Source organism: Lissotriton helveticus, chromosome 5_1, assembly GCF_964261635.1.
Source record: "Lissotriton helveticus chromosome 5_1, aLisHel1.1, whole genome shotgun sequence".
NCBI classification, from domain to species: Eukaryota; Metazoa; Chordata; class Amphibia; order Caudata; family Salamandridae; genus Lissotriton; species Lissotriton helveticus.
Genome location: NC_136065.1, coordinates 1,379,921,041 through 1,379,937,872, shown reverse-complemented (window position 1 = coordinate 1,379,937,872; position 16,832 = coordinate 1,379,921,041). Strand labels below are relative to the sequence as shown.

General features: G+C 49.6%; 1 protein-coding gene across 2 annotated transcripts in view; it reads left to right on the top strand.

Annotated features, from left to right (window-relative positions):
* Positions 1 to 3,239, top strand: part of SRPK1 (SRSF protein kinase 1) — an 869,057-nt gene extending 865,818 nt beyond the window's left edge. For both annotated transcript variants that reach the window (XM_078644338.1, XM_078644339.1), the window contains exon 16: positions 727 to 3,239. In XM_078644338.1, coding sequence (XP_078500464.1) covers positions 727 to 911 — 185 coding nt within the window. In that variant the 3' untranslated portion in view covers positions 912 to 3,239. The remainder of the gene's footprint in view (positions 1 to 726) is intronic.
* The last annotated feature ends 13,593 nt before the right edge of the window (positions 3,240 to 16,832 follow it).

Below are 16,832 nucleotides of genomic sequence, written 5' to 3'. Positions count from 1 at the left end.
ATATTTGGGACCCCCTCAAGATGCATCCGATTGACGACATAGACAATCCGCACATCCCTGTTGCTGAGACGACATAACTGTCCATGGGTCACTATCATGCAATGTTTACATGCTTAACTATACGGATGTGTTTCAAATACACTTAGACCACGTTCTTCACGCGGGATATGTGAGGTTATTGCTTACTTTCAATGCTAAGAGATGTCACCTAATGTTTTTCTCTCTTTTTCGCGCCACTATATCGGATTCTGTACTGCATCATCTTTGTATTCCGCTTGTGCTGCTAAACCTGTATCTACCTATGTACTGTAAATACGATGTTAGATTGTTCTGTGTTTTTTTTATTCTTTTTTTCTTCCCTCTACTTGTTTGAGAAAAACTCAATAAGCAAATCCCCCCCCCCAAAAAAAAAACAATGTGTTTACCAGGTCCTCTACATCTGTACAAAGTTGCATTCGTTATCAGCAAAAGTTGCATTGGTTATCAGCAAAAGAAATACAATGCCTGTCAATGCTTAGAACCAGCATGGGCACACATTGCGAGTTCTTGATTAAGGAACTGTGCCAGAAGCCAATAGTGAGTTTACATGAATCTTACAAAGTATGTTCAATAAATACATACATAGTATCTGCCAGAGTGGAAATATTCCGTGAATGCTATTCTTCTAGGTATATGGGTGTAATCTTTTTTTTCTAATCAGTTTTTAACACAGTCTCTGTATTGCAGGTGAGCTGAAACACATCACTAAGCTGAAGCCATGGGGCCTTTTTGAAGTGCTGGTTGAAAAATACGAGTGGACCCAAGAAGAAGCTGCAGGGTTCACAGACTTCCTTTTACCAATGCTGGAGCTGGTTCCAGAAAAACGAGCTACAGCGGCTGAATGCCTACGGCATCCTTGGCTCGAGGCATAGCCTCTGCCACTTTTACTCCGTTCCCAGCCCATTTCTCTGTGCTATTTCAACAAAAAGCACATTATGTTCCTGCACCCTCCATCTAATAATCCATATTTCCTTCCACATCCATACCTCTCCCATTGACGAACTGAAGTCTTTCACAGAGAAAAGATAGTACTTCAAGACTTTACAGATTTCCAGCATTGTAGCTCGGTGGCCCGAGTGTCTGACGACAGGGAAACTTTATGCTCCTCTGCCTTGACTGAACTTTGCCAAAGATAACCAGCACATAGACTGGAATAAAGAACTGGCAATGGCGGTCCTTGCTGTTCTGGATTCATTGCTCATTGGATGATCTCCAAAAGACACATTCCTTGTAATGAACTAGAATCGCATTTTTGGGTGGTGGGCCTTTCCGGGTTGGGGTTTGAGAGGGTTGGAAATGAATGAAACCGAGGATCTTGTTTTGTTTTTGTTTTTTTACTGCCCCGCTACCTCCTTTAAGTTGAAGAAACGGACCACTGGTGCCTAGAGGTTGTTTCGGTAGGCATTGTAATGCAGAACATTTCAATCCTGTCTGGCAGGCTGCTCCTTGTCTTTTGTGTAGGTTTCAGTTGGTTAATACCCCAGCACCAAGAGATAGGCACTCTGCAGATAAAGCAGACGAACATGCAGCAGCAACCCAATCCCCTCCTCAGTGCAGAGCCGAAATCAGGGTACTGCATGTCTAGTTTCTTAAAAGACACTTGAAAAGTGTTGTTGCAATAGAATTATGCTTGTGCAGTGCTGCTGACTTTTGTATTTAAAACTACATATAGATTTCAGGTCTTACTTGGCGAGGAGTTACTGTTTGTTGATTTATCATTAACTTAGCTAATGATTGTTTTTTTTAATTCAATTCTTCTCCAGTGTTCCCTAATCTCAGCTCAAGTGGGTCACAGAATTAAATGGGACTTCAAGGTTTTGTTTGCCACTCTGAAATAATCTTGTTCAGTCAGTTTTGAGTAGCAGAGGCCTTTTTTCCTATGGACAGAGTAGACACTCACAAGATGCATGTGGAAGTTTCAAGCACTAAAAAGTCACCTCTGAATCCTCTAGATGGTGGAGATCCAAGATACTTCTGCTTGTTAGCTTTCCTTTTTGAGCATGTTGAAGAGGTCCTATATACATTTTCAAGCAACTGTGTTCCCTTATGTTGTATGGTTGTTATTTTTGGAAAGTACTTTGCAAGTTTCCTTACATGTTCATTGTTTTTTCTCCTCTTCTTGGTCTGTTTTCTCCTGACTTTCTGTCCTAGTTAATAACTTACTCTCTTACCCCTACTTAACCCTTTCCACGCTCATGCCGAGCTTAGCTCGTCATGAGTTACGCCTGTCGTACGCTCATGACGAGCTGAGCTCGTCATGTAACGCGGCTTTTCGCAAATGTTAGCGCACAGCGGGGAAAACCCGCAGCGCGCATGGGGTTAAGTAGGACTTGGTTTGCTTTTTCCCCATTCAGTAACCTTGATCAGGCTATTCACCTTGATTCTCCCACCTAAGTGTGTCCACTATATGTTTGCACCTCTGCCAAAAGGTGGCCAAGCAGTGTTTTGCTTCCTATTTAAATTTGAATCATATGTTTATTTAGTCATGCTTTTTATGTTCGGTCAGTTGGTTACCGCTACCTCTTTATCCCTTAAGCTGGCTGATGCATTATTTTGGGTTTGCTGCTTTATTGTTTGTTACCCTTTGATCTGTCTGCTGTTATTTGGCTCCTCCCCCCTCATTCCTCAGAGTACACATTGTATGTACAAGCTATCGCCACAACCCTAAATTCTGAGTTATTACGTACAAAGTCAAATAACTAAATGGAAAGGGGACATGTAGCCGTTTTAATCAAAACTGGAATCTAACTGACTAACTTGCCGTTACTTCTCATGCTGTTGGCTTTTCAGTATTGTTCGTTAAAGGACGACGTCACATAGCTCCTTGAGAAGGCAAGTGGTTAATATGTTTCTGGTATCATTGGTTACTTATGCTTTCCTACACCATTCAACTGTGAGATTAACTTTGTCCTAAAGCACCAAGAGATAGAATCCGCACTTTCTGCTCTCAGCTGAGCCAGTGTGCACTATTTAGCAGAAAGAGCTACTTCATGGTTGATTGGCTCCTCTCGAGCAGTGGCAAATCAGTCACTCCATGCCCATATTCTCTTGAACTTCCTCGATACCTGAAAGTGCTGACTGACTAGGAATTTGTATTGCAGTTTCAGTCTAAAAGAACACCACATTTTTATTCTTTATACTTGGGTGCATTGTCTAGTCTTTCTTTGTAAATGCAGTACAATAAACATATTTAATAACAAGCCTGAACTCCCAGGTTTTTCATCAGCTGTTACCTACTGCTTTACTCTGGTCGGTTTAGAATTGAGCAGGAATGTATATGTCTGTTTTAAAGTTTATCCATATCTGTATGTTTTTTTCCACGGACCAGGCACCTATTGAAAAGATGCTCTGAGAGATTGGCTAGCAGCACCCTGGCGTGGTTGTAAAGTGTGTGAACCTGTGACCCCAGAAAATCCAACAAGCATTAGCAATACTAAAAGCTCTGGCTTATTAACTGAAGTTACCTCTTCAATCACAGGTGAGCTCTGATAGCGACTTCTAGTTGCAGATTCCTTACCGTAGACTTATTCCCTAGAGTCAGACTGATCCGAAATTTTTCATGAACAGTACCCCTGCGTGTTGGTAAGTGGTGACACCTGTGCCTTTTCCATCTGCGCTGACATCGGTTCTTTTCTTTCTGCGCCAGTCATCACAGATCTGAAAAAGAGCAACCCGCAGTCCCCTTATGACTGACCTTTTTTTAAATCCTTTTGTCGAAGATTGTTGAGACTTTGTTTCCTGGTGTGGAGGGATGTTCGCAAGTAAGGTTGGTTTTCAAGCCCTGTGGTGCAGGTCGTCCTCAGATGGCGGTGACAGACTCATGCCCCATGGTGCCCCATGATGCCAAGAACTGAGTTGATTGTTGCTCTATGCACCCCAAGGCCTTGAGGGACTGCTCCCTCAAGCTCCTTGCTGCTGGATTTGCAATGCCACTATGATCGTATATCCTGGTCAAGAGGGAGGTACTGGGATCAGTTTCGGGGTCACTTGTTGTCGAAGTCGTACCAGCATTCGAGTAAGTCCCACAAACAGAAGAACAAGAAGAAGTCAAAAGAGGTCTTTATTTCATCTCCCTTGTCCATCAAAGTCATCCGACAAGATGAGGGAACGCCTGCATATCATGATTGACCATGCGCCAGGGACATCTCTGCACTTTGCCAAGTTTCCTGCAGCTGGAGTGACACCTGCCCAACTCAATGAATTTCATGAGACCATGCACCTCATATTTTGTCAGCCCGTACCTGCTGGTGCGCCCTTGGGCTCAGCGGGATTTGGGAGGGACCCTTATTGGCCTTCTGCCGATGGGTTCGCCCCCTGCACAGGTCGAGCCACCTCGACCTTTCCTGGCACCAGCTCCATTGCGAATGTCCCCCGCACTGCCAGCTCCATACTTTTCCCCGACACTGACACAGAGTCGGATGGGCCTCGTTTGAAGCAAACTCCAGCGCTTACTAGAGGCATTCTACCCAGGCTGCAGCCTGTGCCCTATTCCTATGGGCTAGGAGTTAGGTATGATTGGGACCAACCATTGGACCCTAAGGATTACCATCCCCTAGAAGTCACAGAGGACACCTGGTGTGAGGATCTGGCAGATGCCAGTGGTCTGACATCCCCCCAGAAAAGGGCTTGGTCTCTCCTCCTACTGTGACTACAGAGGAGGAAGCTTACTTTGCTTTTGTGGTGAAGAGGGTGGCCATGGTCTTGGATCTTCAGTTTCCCTCCATGGCTGTCAAGACGAACATCTTGACAGAGGTGCTTCAGCAGGGAGCCACCCCATGCGAACCGCTTCTCCCATTTAACGAAGCGCTCACGAACGTCCTACTCAAAACCTGGTCCAAACCCTGCATAGGGGCTCCTGTGAATAAGTAAATTTTCCACCGTCATCATCATCCTGCCCCAGGTTACTCACCCAGCCCCCCAACCGGGAGAGCTTGGTGGCCCAAGCCTCCACTTCCAGAGTAAATCCTGGCGCATTCCCTACCACTCTCTTGGGCAGGGAATCCAAGAAGCTAGATACCTTGGAGAAGAAGATGTTTTCTTCTGCCACCCTGGCACGGTGGTTTGTGAACACTGCGTACTTTTTGGGACGATACTCTCATTCGCTGTAGGACTGGGTTGCACATGTGCTGCCTATGGTCTCGGAGGAGGCCCTAGCCACACTCCCAAGCTATTGCTGATGGATGAGACACAGCTAAGTTCACCGTATGCTGTGGGCTGGATACGACTGGCTCACTATGCAGAGGGGTTACATCGTCTGTGGCCCTTAGGTGCCACTCCTGGTTAATAGGGACTTTCTTTTCGGGGATGTCCAGGCCTCACTCACGGACATGCCTTTCGAAGGCTCCTGTCTTTTCGGACTCAAGGCGGACTCCGTGCTAGAGCCCTTCAAGGACTTCAGGGCTACGGCCAGGTCCTTGGGCCTTTCAATGGCCTCTAGCCATCCCCAGTCCGCCTATCTACCCACCCAGCCACCACTACCTGCAGCCCTTGCATGGTCGAGGATGCAGTACCTACAGACCTTGTAGGTCATGTAGCCAGAAAATCGTGCCAGTCCACCACCCCTTGGCAGCTGCATCTTCCACACCTCTTCAGTTTACCCTCCAACCATCATAGGCATCCAGTGAAAGACAGGATACACCATCATCTGCACCACTGGAGGTCTAAAACATATGACCGCTGAGTTCTCCAGATTGTCCAAAAGGGCTACTCCCCTCCCCTTTGTGACTCCACATTTGCCACCCACTTGTGACAGGATGATGGATGACCACATCTCATTACTCAGGAAGTGACGGCTCTCTTGGCCAAGGGAGTCATTGAGAGGGTGCCAGCATCCGAAGTAGGTCGTGGTTGTTATTCCCGCTACTTTCTGGAGGTGCCCAAGAAGAACGGAGGCCTTTGTTCTATTGTAGGAACGTGCCCATTTTGGCATTGTTACCCCCACTTTTTGCCTGGTATCTGGTGCAATTTTAACTAAAAGTGTGCTGGGTTCCTGCTAACCAGGTTCCCAGCACCAGTGATCTTTCCCTAAACTGCAAGATTGTTCCACAATTTATTTAAAGGCTTATATAGCGCAGGACTCGACCCCTGGAGGAGTATCTCCGCGCTTGGTTCACCCTATATGCTAAGGACCGCGCTCTCCTGGGTATATTAAGAATCATGCTGTCTGAAACAAAAATGTCTTCAGAGCTTTCCTGAAGGCAAGATAGTTAGTGTTTTGTCACCGATTGAGAGGAAGTTTATTCCAGAGACTGAGGCCCAAGAACGAAAGCGCTCGGCCTCCCAATCTCGCCTTTCTGATTGGCGGAACCTGTAGGAGAGATTGATTGCTGGAACGGAGGATACGTCCAGGTTTATCGGGGGTGAACATTTCAGTCAAATACTGAGGGCCTGAGCCAAAAATGCTTTTGGGAATGACACAGCAGGTTGTAAACTTGACCCGTTGCCGGACGGGCAACCAATGGAGTTTTTCCAGGAGGGGGCGGGATGGAGTTCTAGACGGGGCATTAAGAACCAGCCTTGCCGCAGTGTTTTGAGCCACTTGTAGCCTGCTCAGTAGAGTGTCATTAGCAGATAAAAGAAGACCATTACAATAATCCAAACGGCTAACTACAAGTGCTTGGACAAGGGTCTTTCTGGCAGAAAAGGGAACACGCATCTCAGGAGTCCAATTACCCGAAAACAGGACCTGGTAACCTGATTCACGTGTTCCTTAAGCGATAGTCCTTGGTCGGTCCAGCCGCACGCCTAGATTTTTCACGGTCTGTTTGGGACTGGGGACAGGCCCCAGGTCCAGTGGCCACCAATCTGGCGACCACAGCAGAGGAGCCTCCCCAAATAGCATTACCTCGGTTTTCCCTACATTACATTGCAGGAAATTGGAGGCCATCCAGCAGGACACCACTCTCATACCTTCAGCAAAAGAGTGTTTAATTGCAGGGGTGAGGGCCTGGAAAGGAAATAAAAGCTGAGTGTCGTCAGCATACGACACCGGAGTGACTCCATGTGCTCTCACAAGGTCAGCTAGGTGGGCCACATACACATTAAATAGTGTAGGGCTTAAGCACGAGCCTTGTGGAACCCCCTTAGTGAGCTCCATAGATGTAGAGCGAAAGGAGCCCAAGCTGACACTTTGTGAGCGGCCTGGGAGAAAGCTCTCTAGCCAGGACAGAGCCAAACCTCCAACTCTCACCTCCTGCAGACACAACTTCAGCCTCACTGTAATTCCCTTGTAAATGGTACACCTGGTACCTTGGGCATTGGGACTGAAGAGGGTCCACTAGGGCTGCTGCACGAATTGTGCTACCCTATTGACCCCTCACCCAGCTTATTCAAACTGCTGTTGCAGCCTGCGTGTCTTGGTGCAAAGAAAACCAAAGAGTTGACATGGCACACATCCCTGTGTAGCATGCCTGCCAGCACTACATGTGGTATAGGTAAGAAACCCCTACAGCAAGCCTTACAGCCCTAAGGCAGGGTGCACTATTCCCATGTCAGGGCATATTTGCTAAAGTAGATATGCCTCGATGATATCCAAGTTCACACGTACATATTTCCAGTTCACAGGGATGCTTCACTTTGCCCCAAAGTGTTTAGTACCAAACACCTCGTCTTTATAAACCCACACTGATGCCAGTGCTGGATTTATTAAGAAATACGCACAGAGTGCACCTTACAGGTGCCCCCAAAAAACCTACAGACTACTAGTGTGTTGGCTGGCTGGTCTCGACCAGCTTGCCACCACTTTTTTTTTTTGCTTCAAAAATATCCCAACGTTAGTGTGATAGTGGATCTTGTAGAGGATGTGGCTAAGGAGCTTACCTTCTCTACGGCTTACCTTTAATCAGCTAAGAATCATCTGTCAAAGTTACCAAATAAAGACAGGCTCAAATCCTACCACGGTGAAGCTTCAGAAGCCGTTGGTAGAGTATGAGAAGGCCCATCCTACTGATAAGGCCTCCAACCCTAGAACGAGGGCGGAGGGAGTGAGGAAGGTGACCTAAATATGCATCGACTGGAGACAGAAGTCACCGTACCTCTACAATCCACTGTGCCAAGGTTACCTGCCTCTAGCAAGGATGGCTCAGGTAGCTCAAGGTACATGGAAGGTCCCTCAGAGGAGGAGATCTTCTAGAGAAATTGTCCCAAAGAATAGCCCTGGAGGACAAAATACCGGCTATAGAAAGAACAAGGACAGTTATGGATTTACAACCCATAACTGGTGACAGCAGAATAATACCTACGGACAGTACGGAAACGGTGGACCCTAAAATCCCTAAAGGGATTGTTCCCAAGTATACAGAAGGTGATTACATCACAACATAGTTCACAGCGTTTGAGAGCCTGTAAAGCTAGGAAGATCCGCTGGAAGTATTGGGAGCTCTCTCCTTTGGGGACTGTTCTCTGGTAATTGTCGGGATAGGCTCCTGACATTGAATTAGACAAAAGCGGAGTCCAATGACTTCATGAAGGGTACTCAGTTTGACGCCTCTGGCCTCACCACGGAAGAATATAAAATCAAGTTCTGGGAGACTAAAAAAAAACAGAAGTCAGTCCTTGGTGGATTTTGTAGACTTTTCCGTGAAGACACTAGGTGGCTGGTTGAAAGGTAACAACGTGCATAACTATGATGGGCTGTATATTTTGATGATAAAAGAAAACCTATCTGAAAGAAACACATAGTGATAGATTCCTTACCTTAGAATTACCCCCAGGCGTCAGACTGGATCCGGAAAGTTTTCGTCAGCAGTACCCATGCTCGTCGGAAGGTGACGTTGTGCGCCTCGGCGTTTCTTATTAGCGTTGTGGTCGCCTAGATGATGTCGCAGCAGCTACTTAGACGCCGCTCTCACGCGCTGACGTCAGTTCTTTCTTTTTCCACGCCAGCAAGCATAGGTCCGGACAGAGTGGCAGCCCCAGTCATTTTTTGACTGAGTTTTTGAGGCTTTTTGTCTCAGCTTTTTTTCGAGTCGATCGACTCCTGGTGTTGTAGGGATTTCCGGTTTCAAGTTGTGCGGGACTGTCATCGGATGATGTTGTTGACGGACACGCACCACGTGTGTCTCTACTGCCTGGCACGAGACCATGACCCCAAGTCTTGCCCGGACTGCTGGGCTATGGCAGCGAAGACTTTGTGGGAGAGGTCCCGAAAGTTGCTCGAAGTCTGGCAGTCAACTCCGTGCCACTCCAGGTCCCAGTCCCGTGGGAGGTCGAGGGACCGGTCACGGAGCCATCACCATCGTTTGTCGTGATCGAAGTCTTCGCAGTCAGGGTCAGGTAAGACGAAGCACAAGAAGTCAAAGAAGCGTCATCAATCGCCGACTTCCCATCGCGGCTGAGGGTGCGGGTGGTGCCTCCCCCGTGGCTCTGGCAGAGCCTACGATTTTGGCGTCGGCCTACCCGCGTCCATCGACGACTCCGGCCCAGATGCAGGAATTAGTCAGCCATGACCCGCCTCTTTGGGTGGTCGGGCCCTGCGGGCCTATTGGGTCCTCTCCCTTCATTGTCTGCGGCTCTGGCTCCGGCATCGCTGTCGGCTCCAGCCCCGGCGCTGCAGGGCCCCCAAGGATCCAGGCCTGGATCCCGGTCGACGCCTGTTGACCTTGTTACACCTCCACCGGCGTCGACCACACCGACACCACCTCCGACGTCGCCCAGAGCCCTGGACGACGTCGCCCCGGTCTCAACCCCGACATGGACATGGTTACTTAGCCGGAACGGCGTCGCTCGACGCCGATTCCGACACCGATTGGGCCTTTTGCCCCCTATGTCCAGCCTCCTTATTTTTGACCTGTGCAACAGTCTTCGGAGGTAGGGGAGGACTGGGAGGGGTCTGAGGACCCTCTCACAGCTTAGTGCGAGTTTAACCCCGACTGGGCAGAGGAACTGGTGGATGCCAGTGGTCTGGACACCTCTCCTGACATTGGCATATTCACTCCTCCTACCGTGGCTGCGGAGGAGGGTGTAAGTTATGCAATGGTGTTGCGTAGGGTGGCGGAGGCCCTCCAACTCCCTACAGTGGCCATCAGGACTAATCTCCTTTATTTCATTGTATTTATTTTTTTATTTTAAAGATTTTATACGGCGCTGGCTGGACCCGGAGGTATCAGTGCGCTTTAAATGAGTATTCAGACCATAATTGCAGGTTACATTGTTACAAAGGTTACATAGTTATCAGAGCCTGGCAACATAGTGACAAGTAAGGTCGAGACAAACAAAAAGGACATATGTAAAGGAAAAAGCAGGCAAGGGGAGATATTCAGGGGAGGAGGGGGTAAGAGCAGGGGAAGAAGACAGAGATGGAGGAGGGAAGCGAAGGGGAGGTTGGGAGACACAGCATGGAAAAAGGAGGGGGGTGCCGGGGACACAAACCGGTAGACGAGTCAGAGCTGCGTCCAAAGTCCAGTAAGCTGTGATCCCAGGGGAAGTGGTATCATTTCCCTATCTCTGTTGCGAGAGGCTCCCTATATGCAGTGGACTTTCTCAGAGGGGTCTCTCTGAGATTCCAAGGCCTACATACTGGATCCTTCCCCAAAAAGGGGAGAGGGAGTGCTTTGGCAAGGGATGCCATACCATACCTCAACTGTGAGTGGCTCCCTAGGCGCTGTGGACTCTCTCAGCGGATTTGCTGAGACTCCAGGGTATAAATATTGGATCTTTCCCCAACAAGGGGAGAAGGAGTGCTTAGTCAAAGGGCACAAAAGGACTGGGGGCTAGGCGGTGTAGTGCTTTTGTGCACCTGGTCCAGGCCCAACACAGGGGTGAATAGGAACGCGGCCCGATGCAATGCCCCGGGCGACCCCATCTTCCTCTGCCAACACCCCACCTCTGAGTGCTTGGTTGTCCAAGCCTCAGCATCCAGAGTGCGTTCCCTACCGCACCCCTGGACAGGGAATCCAAGAGACTGGAACAATTTGGGAAGATTTTTTCTTCCTCCAGTTCAGGGTTGCGGTCTGTGAACACCGCATGCCTCTTGGGCCATTATTCCCACTCTGTGTGGGATACGGTGGCGCAGGTGCTGCCTCAGTGCCCAGAGGAGGCACGGACAGTGCTCTCTCAGCCTATTGATGAGGGGAGAGATGCAGACAAGTTCACAATACAATGCAGCCATGACACCACTGACTCGATGGGCAGAGCGATTTCCACGACAGTGGCGCTCCACCGCCACTCCTGGCTGAGGACTACTGGCTTCTCGGGGGATGTCCAGAACACCCTGATGGACATGCCCTTTGATGGAATTCGCCTTTTTGGCAACAAGGCAGATAGGGCGTTGGAGCGCTTTAAGTACTCGCAGGCTACGGCCAAGTCCTTGGGCCTTTCGGCCACTCGCCCTCCTCCACCTTCTGCTTTTCGTTCCTTTTGTGCCCACGGAAGGGGCGCCCCAGTGGGTTCGCTTCAGAGCCACAGGCCGCAGCAGCAGCTGTCTCAGCGCGGATGTAGGACCCACAGAGGCAGGCCAGCGGGCGGGTCAGTTCACTTCCGCCCCAACTGCCCCAAAATCTTACTAGTCTGGTCTTTCAGGCCCATCAAAATGCCAGTGGGTGGCAAGAATCGGCATCACCTCCCCCACTGGCTCCCCACCACTTCCGACAGGTAGGTTTTACAAACAGTCCGAAGGGGCTACTCTCTCCCCTTCGAGACTACCCCTCCAGCCATGCCACCCCAGTTTTAGCGCATGTCGGGGGATCATTTAGCATTTCTTCAACAGGGAGTCGAGGCCTTCTGGGCCAAGGGGGCCAATCGAGAGCGTTCCTGCGCCAGAAGAAGGACGGGGTTGTTGTTCCCACTACTTTCTGGTGCCCAAGAAGGACAAGGGCCTGCGTCCTATCTTGGACCTCAGGGATGTCAATCACTTCCTCCGGAAGGAGAAGTTCAAGACGCTAACTCTAACTCAGGTCTTGTCTGCTCTCGACCCTGGAGACTGAATGGTAGCGTTGGACGTGCAGGACGCATATTTACACATTACCGTCCTGCCGGCCTAACGGCGTTACCTGTGGTTCACGGTAGGCCACGAGCACTTTCAGTTTACCATGCTCCCCTTTGGCCTTACCAGCGCCCCTTGGGTGTTCACAAAGGTAATGGCGGTGGTCGCAGCTCGTCTACGCAGATCAGCGGTTCCAGTCTTCCCCTATCTCGACGACTGGCTGTTGAAAGCGGGCTTGCCCCAGCTAGTCATCTCCCACCTCCAGACTGTGGCCAACCTCCTGCATTAGCTGGGGTTCTCCATCAATGTGCCAAAGTCGCACCTGATTCCCTCTTAGAAGCTCCTCTTCATCGGAGCGGTTCTGGATCGGACACTGTTTCGGGTCTATCCTCCCGAACGGCGAGTCCAGGATATTCAGGCTATGATTCCAATCTTTCTGCCTCTATCCTGGGTTTCGGTCAGGATGACCCTGAGGCTGACGGGCCTCATGGTCTCCTGCATCCTGCTGGTCACTCATTCCAGATGGCATATGCGGGCTCTGCTTTGGGATCTGAAGTTCCAGTAGGCGCAGCATCAGGGGGGCCTGTAAGATTACGTCCAGATCTGGGAGGGCACTGCACAGCAGCTGCAGTGGTGGCTCATGAACCAACATTGGGTCCAGGCCAGATCCCTCTCCCTTCCCCAACCAGAGCACACAGTGGTGACAGATGCGTCCCTCCTGGGATAGGGGGTCACATGGGAGAGGCGGATATCAGAGGCCTCTGGCGGAGTCCAGGCTCCATATCAACCTTCTGGAGCTTCGGCCAATCCGACTTGCACTGAAGGCATTCCTTTCCTCTGTCAAAGGAAAGTGGTGCAGGTGTTCACAGACAACACCACCACCATGTGGTACTGCAAGAAACAGGGCGAGGTGGGGTCGTGGACCCTATGTCAGGAGGCTCTGCACCTCGGGACATGGCTGGAACAGCAGGGCATTTCCCTGGTGGTTCAACACCTGGCAGGGCGGACGTAACTCAGCCGCAGGTGCATGATGGATCACGAATAGCGTCTTGACTCAGACGTGGCGCAAGGTCTCTTTCGACAATGGGGAGAGCCTTGGTTAGATCAGTTCGCTACCGAAAAGAACTCGCAATGTGAGCAATTCTGCGTGTTGGAATTTCCAAGGCGGCACTCGCTCAGCGATGCTTTTCGTCACAAGTGGCATTGCGGTCTGTTGTACGCCTTTCCACCTATACCACTTCTACCCAGAGTGCTGAAGATCAGGCGCGACCAGACCCAAGTCATTCTTGGGGTGCCGGACTGGGCTCGAAGAGTTTGATATCTCGAGCTACTCAGTATGACGATCGATCCCCCGATCCGACTGCCTCTTCAGGAGGATCTTCTGTCGCAGCAGCAGGGGACAGTCCTCCACCCGAACCTGTCCAGCCTCCACCTCTTTGCGTGGAGATTGAGGGGCGGCAGTTGATTCCTTTTGACCTGCCTCCTAAAGTCTGTGATATCATTCTGGCAGCCAGGCGTCCCTTCACTAAGTTGGTATACGTCTGCAGGTGGAACAAATTTGTGGCATGGTGCACAGCAAAGGCTGTGGATCCCCTTTCTGCCCCTCTTTCAGAAGTTCTTCTGTTCCTTCTTTCTTTGGCCCGGCAGGGCGCTGCTCTGAGTACTATAGAGGGCTATCTTTCTGCTATTTCGGCCTTTCTCAGGCTCAGCCCTCTCTTATCAAGTCCCCTGTTGTAAATAGATTTCTTAAAGGCATTACTCATCTTTTCCCGATTACTTACCGCCCCACCCATCCCGCCCGTTCTGCAAACTGATTTCTAGGGTTACGGTCATCCTTTTCAGGGCCCTAGTTTCAAGACACCAGTGGTCAATATCTTGCATGGCTTTGTGTTTTTGGCGCGGAAAGTCGTGTACAGAACTGACGTCAGCGCGCGAGGGCGGCGTCTAAGTATCTGCCGTGACGTCACCTCGGTGACCACGACGCCAACGAAGGACGCTGAGCCGAACAACGCCACGTTCCGGCGCGCAGGTTTACTGCTGACTAAAACTTTCCGGATCCAAGGAGTCTAGTTAAGGAATCTATCACTACTAATGTTTCTTACAGATATATCGTTACCGAAGGTAGGTAACTTGTTCATTAAGTAATTGTTTTCAAGGAAAATTGCAGCAGTACTTGTTAGACCTAGGTACAATTTCTCCATGTGAATTGGGAAAGAAGGTGGACTACTGTGTCAAGACTAGGGTGACAAAACTAACCCTGGTGGGGCTGACCAAAATAAAGGAGTTAAGCCTCCACCAGGGAAAGATGGTAAACATCCGAAGGATAAAAGCCCCCCAACAACTTGCTTGGGGGGGGGGGAGGTTCCCAAAACTCTTCACAACCAAAAACTGGGTACCAAGGTAAGAATTGGGATACCAAAAGGCCTGGTGTTACAACTTTCAGAAGACTGGACACTGAACTGGGGACTCTGTCTAAAAAAGAATTCCCTTACTACTACTACTACTACTACTACTCCAGGTAACACTGGAATAGCAAGTCTCCAAGTTGGATCCCTAGTGTGCCCTGAGCAAATCGAAGTGCACACAGAAGCTACACTAGTCGCTGAGGGGTGGGTGGACCTTGCATCCTTTGCTGTTTGGCCTACTAATATGGAAAAATACTAACAGCAGCGTTTTGCTGGATTATGGTAGAAGCCCTGTGAGATGCAGGTGCCAGTATCTCTATGGTGACAGAAAAACTGGTTTCTCCTGGACAGTACCTGACTAGATAGACTTATTCAGTCATCAACGCTGACAATTCCACTAAGGTCCATCCAAGGCAACTTTTGAATGGGGAGGGGTTATTGGCCCGAAACAGTTAGTGGTCGCTTCTGAAATCCTAGTCGAATGGCTGTTAGGGAATGATTTGAAGTCCTCAGCTTAGGCTGAGGTTGAGCTGAAATCCCAGTCAGTCATGTTGGGAATTCCTGAATGGGTATGTGTAAAAACCCGACCACAGAGCAAGGCTCGGGGTGAAAAAGAGGTGTTGGATCCTGAAATGATGGACCAAACTGCCAACAGAAAAGGTAAGAAGCCTGGGAAGACAGCTTTTGAACAGCCACAAGCTTAGGTCCCCTCCCCTCATGGAGAAGATCTATCAGCCCCAGAGGGAACTGAACCCCAGGAACTTGAGCCTTACACGCCAGAGCTCCTAGGCTTAAGGGAACCCTCTAGGAAAGAACTGTGCCAAGGGCAGAGGACCTGTCCTACTCTTCAAAGTCTGAGACAGCAAGCTGTTGCACAGGGACAGGGAGATGTCAGTGGCTCCCACAAGACCTATTGGGAGGAAGGGCTTTTTTACACTGAGGCCAGAGACCCGAAACCTGGTGCCACCAGGCAAGTGGTAGTGCCTCCGCAGTTCAGAGAGTTTGTCGTCAAATTGGCGCATGACATCCCCCTAGCTGGGCATCTTGGCCAGACCAAAACTTGGAGTCGGTTTTTCAGCCACTTCTACTGGCCAAATATGTCCCAGGAGGTTGAAGGAGTTTTCTAACTCCTGTGCTACCTGGCAAGCAGGTGGCCATCCAAAGCCCCCTTAATTATACTTCCAGTGGTTGGGGTACCCTTTGAAATGATTGAAATCAACATTGTCTGTACCTTTGAACTGCTTCAGGATACAGGTTTATGTTTGTAGTAGTAGTGGATCATGCTACCGTGTATCCTGAGACCGTACCCATTAGGACTACAACTGGTCCTGCAGTGGCTAAGGCCTTCATTGGTGTCTTTACCAGGGTAGGTTTTCCTAAGAGGGTGGTGTCAGACAGAGGGTCCAACTCCATGTCTGGCTAACTGAAACACTTGTGGACTGAGTGTGGTGTGACTTATAAGTTCATTACCCCATATCACCCACAAATGAATGGCCTGTTGGAGAGATTCAACAAGACCATTAAAGGCCTGATCATGGCACTCACTGATAAAATCTCAGAAGGAGATGGGATGTCCTTTTGCCATGCCTGCTTTTTGCTTGCAGAGAAGTGCCACTGAAAGGGCTAGTTTTTCCCTCTTTGAACTTCTTTTGCGATCCTGTCAGGGGACCACTTTGTCTGGTAAAGGAAAGCTGGGAGAAACCTCGCTACAAGCCTAACCAATATATTGTGGACTATGCACTAGGCCTACACTTCAGGATGGCAGAACACATTGAAAAGGCAAGCAAAAGCCTTGAGGTCAGCCAAGAGCTTCAAAAACTCTAGTATGACCAAAATACTGCCATGGTGGAGTTCCAACCAGGGCAGAAGAAATGGGTTTTGGAGCCCTTGGCATCCAGGGCACTCATGTACAAATGTACTGGGCCCTACCCTATCCTTGAAAGGAAAGGTGAGGTCATCCACTTGGTTGACCTGGGCACTAGCAGGAGCCCCAAGAGGGTCATCCATGCTAACTACCTGAAACGTCTTCATGACCGGGCTCAATTGACTATGCTGATGGTTACTGATAAGAATCAGGAAGCAGAGCGTAAACCTCGGAGTTATCTACTCAGAAACCCACTGTGCCCAACATCAAAATAACTGCAGGCAAGTCCTGAAGCAGTATGCTGGGCTCTTCTCCTTAACCCCTGGACATACACACTGGTGTACCGATGATGTGGGCATTGGAGACAACTTTCCCGTCAAGCCAAGATCGATCGACTGTCTGACCATGATAAGCAAAGCTTCATAGCTGAAGTCGACAAGAAGTTGGTGTTAGGGGTTATTGAACACTCTGACAGCACATGGGCTAACTCAGTGCTCTTAGTCCCCAAACCTCACTCAAGGGGTGGGAAACCAGAAATGAAGTTTTGGGTGGAGTACAGCGATCTTAATACTGTCGCTAAGACAGATTCTCACACCATACCCGG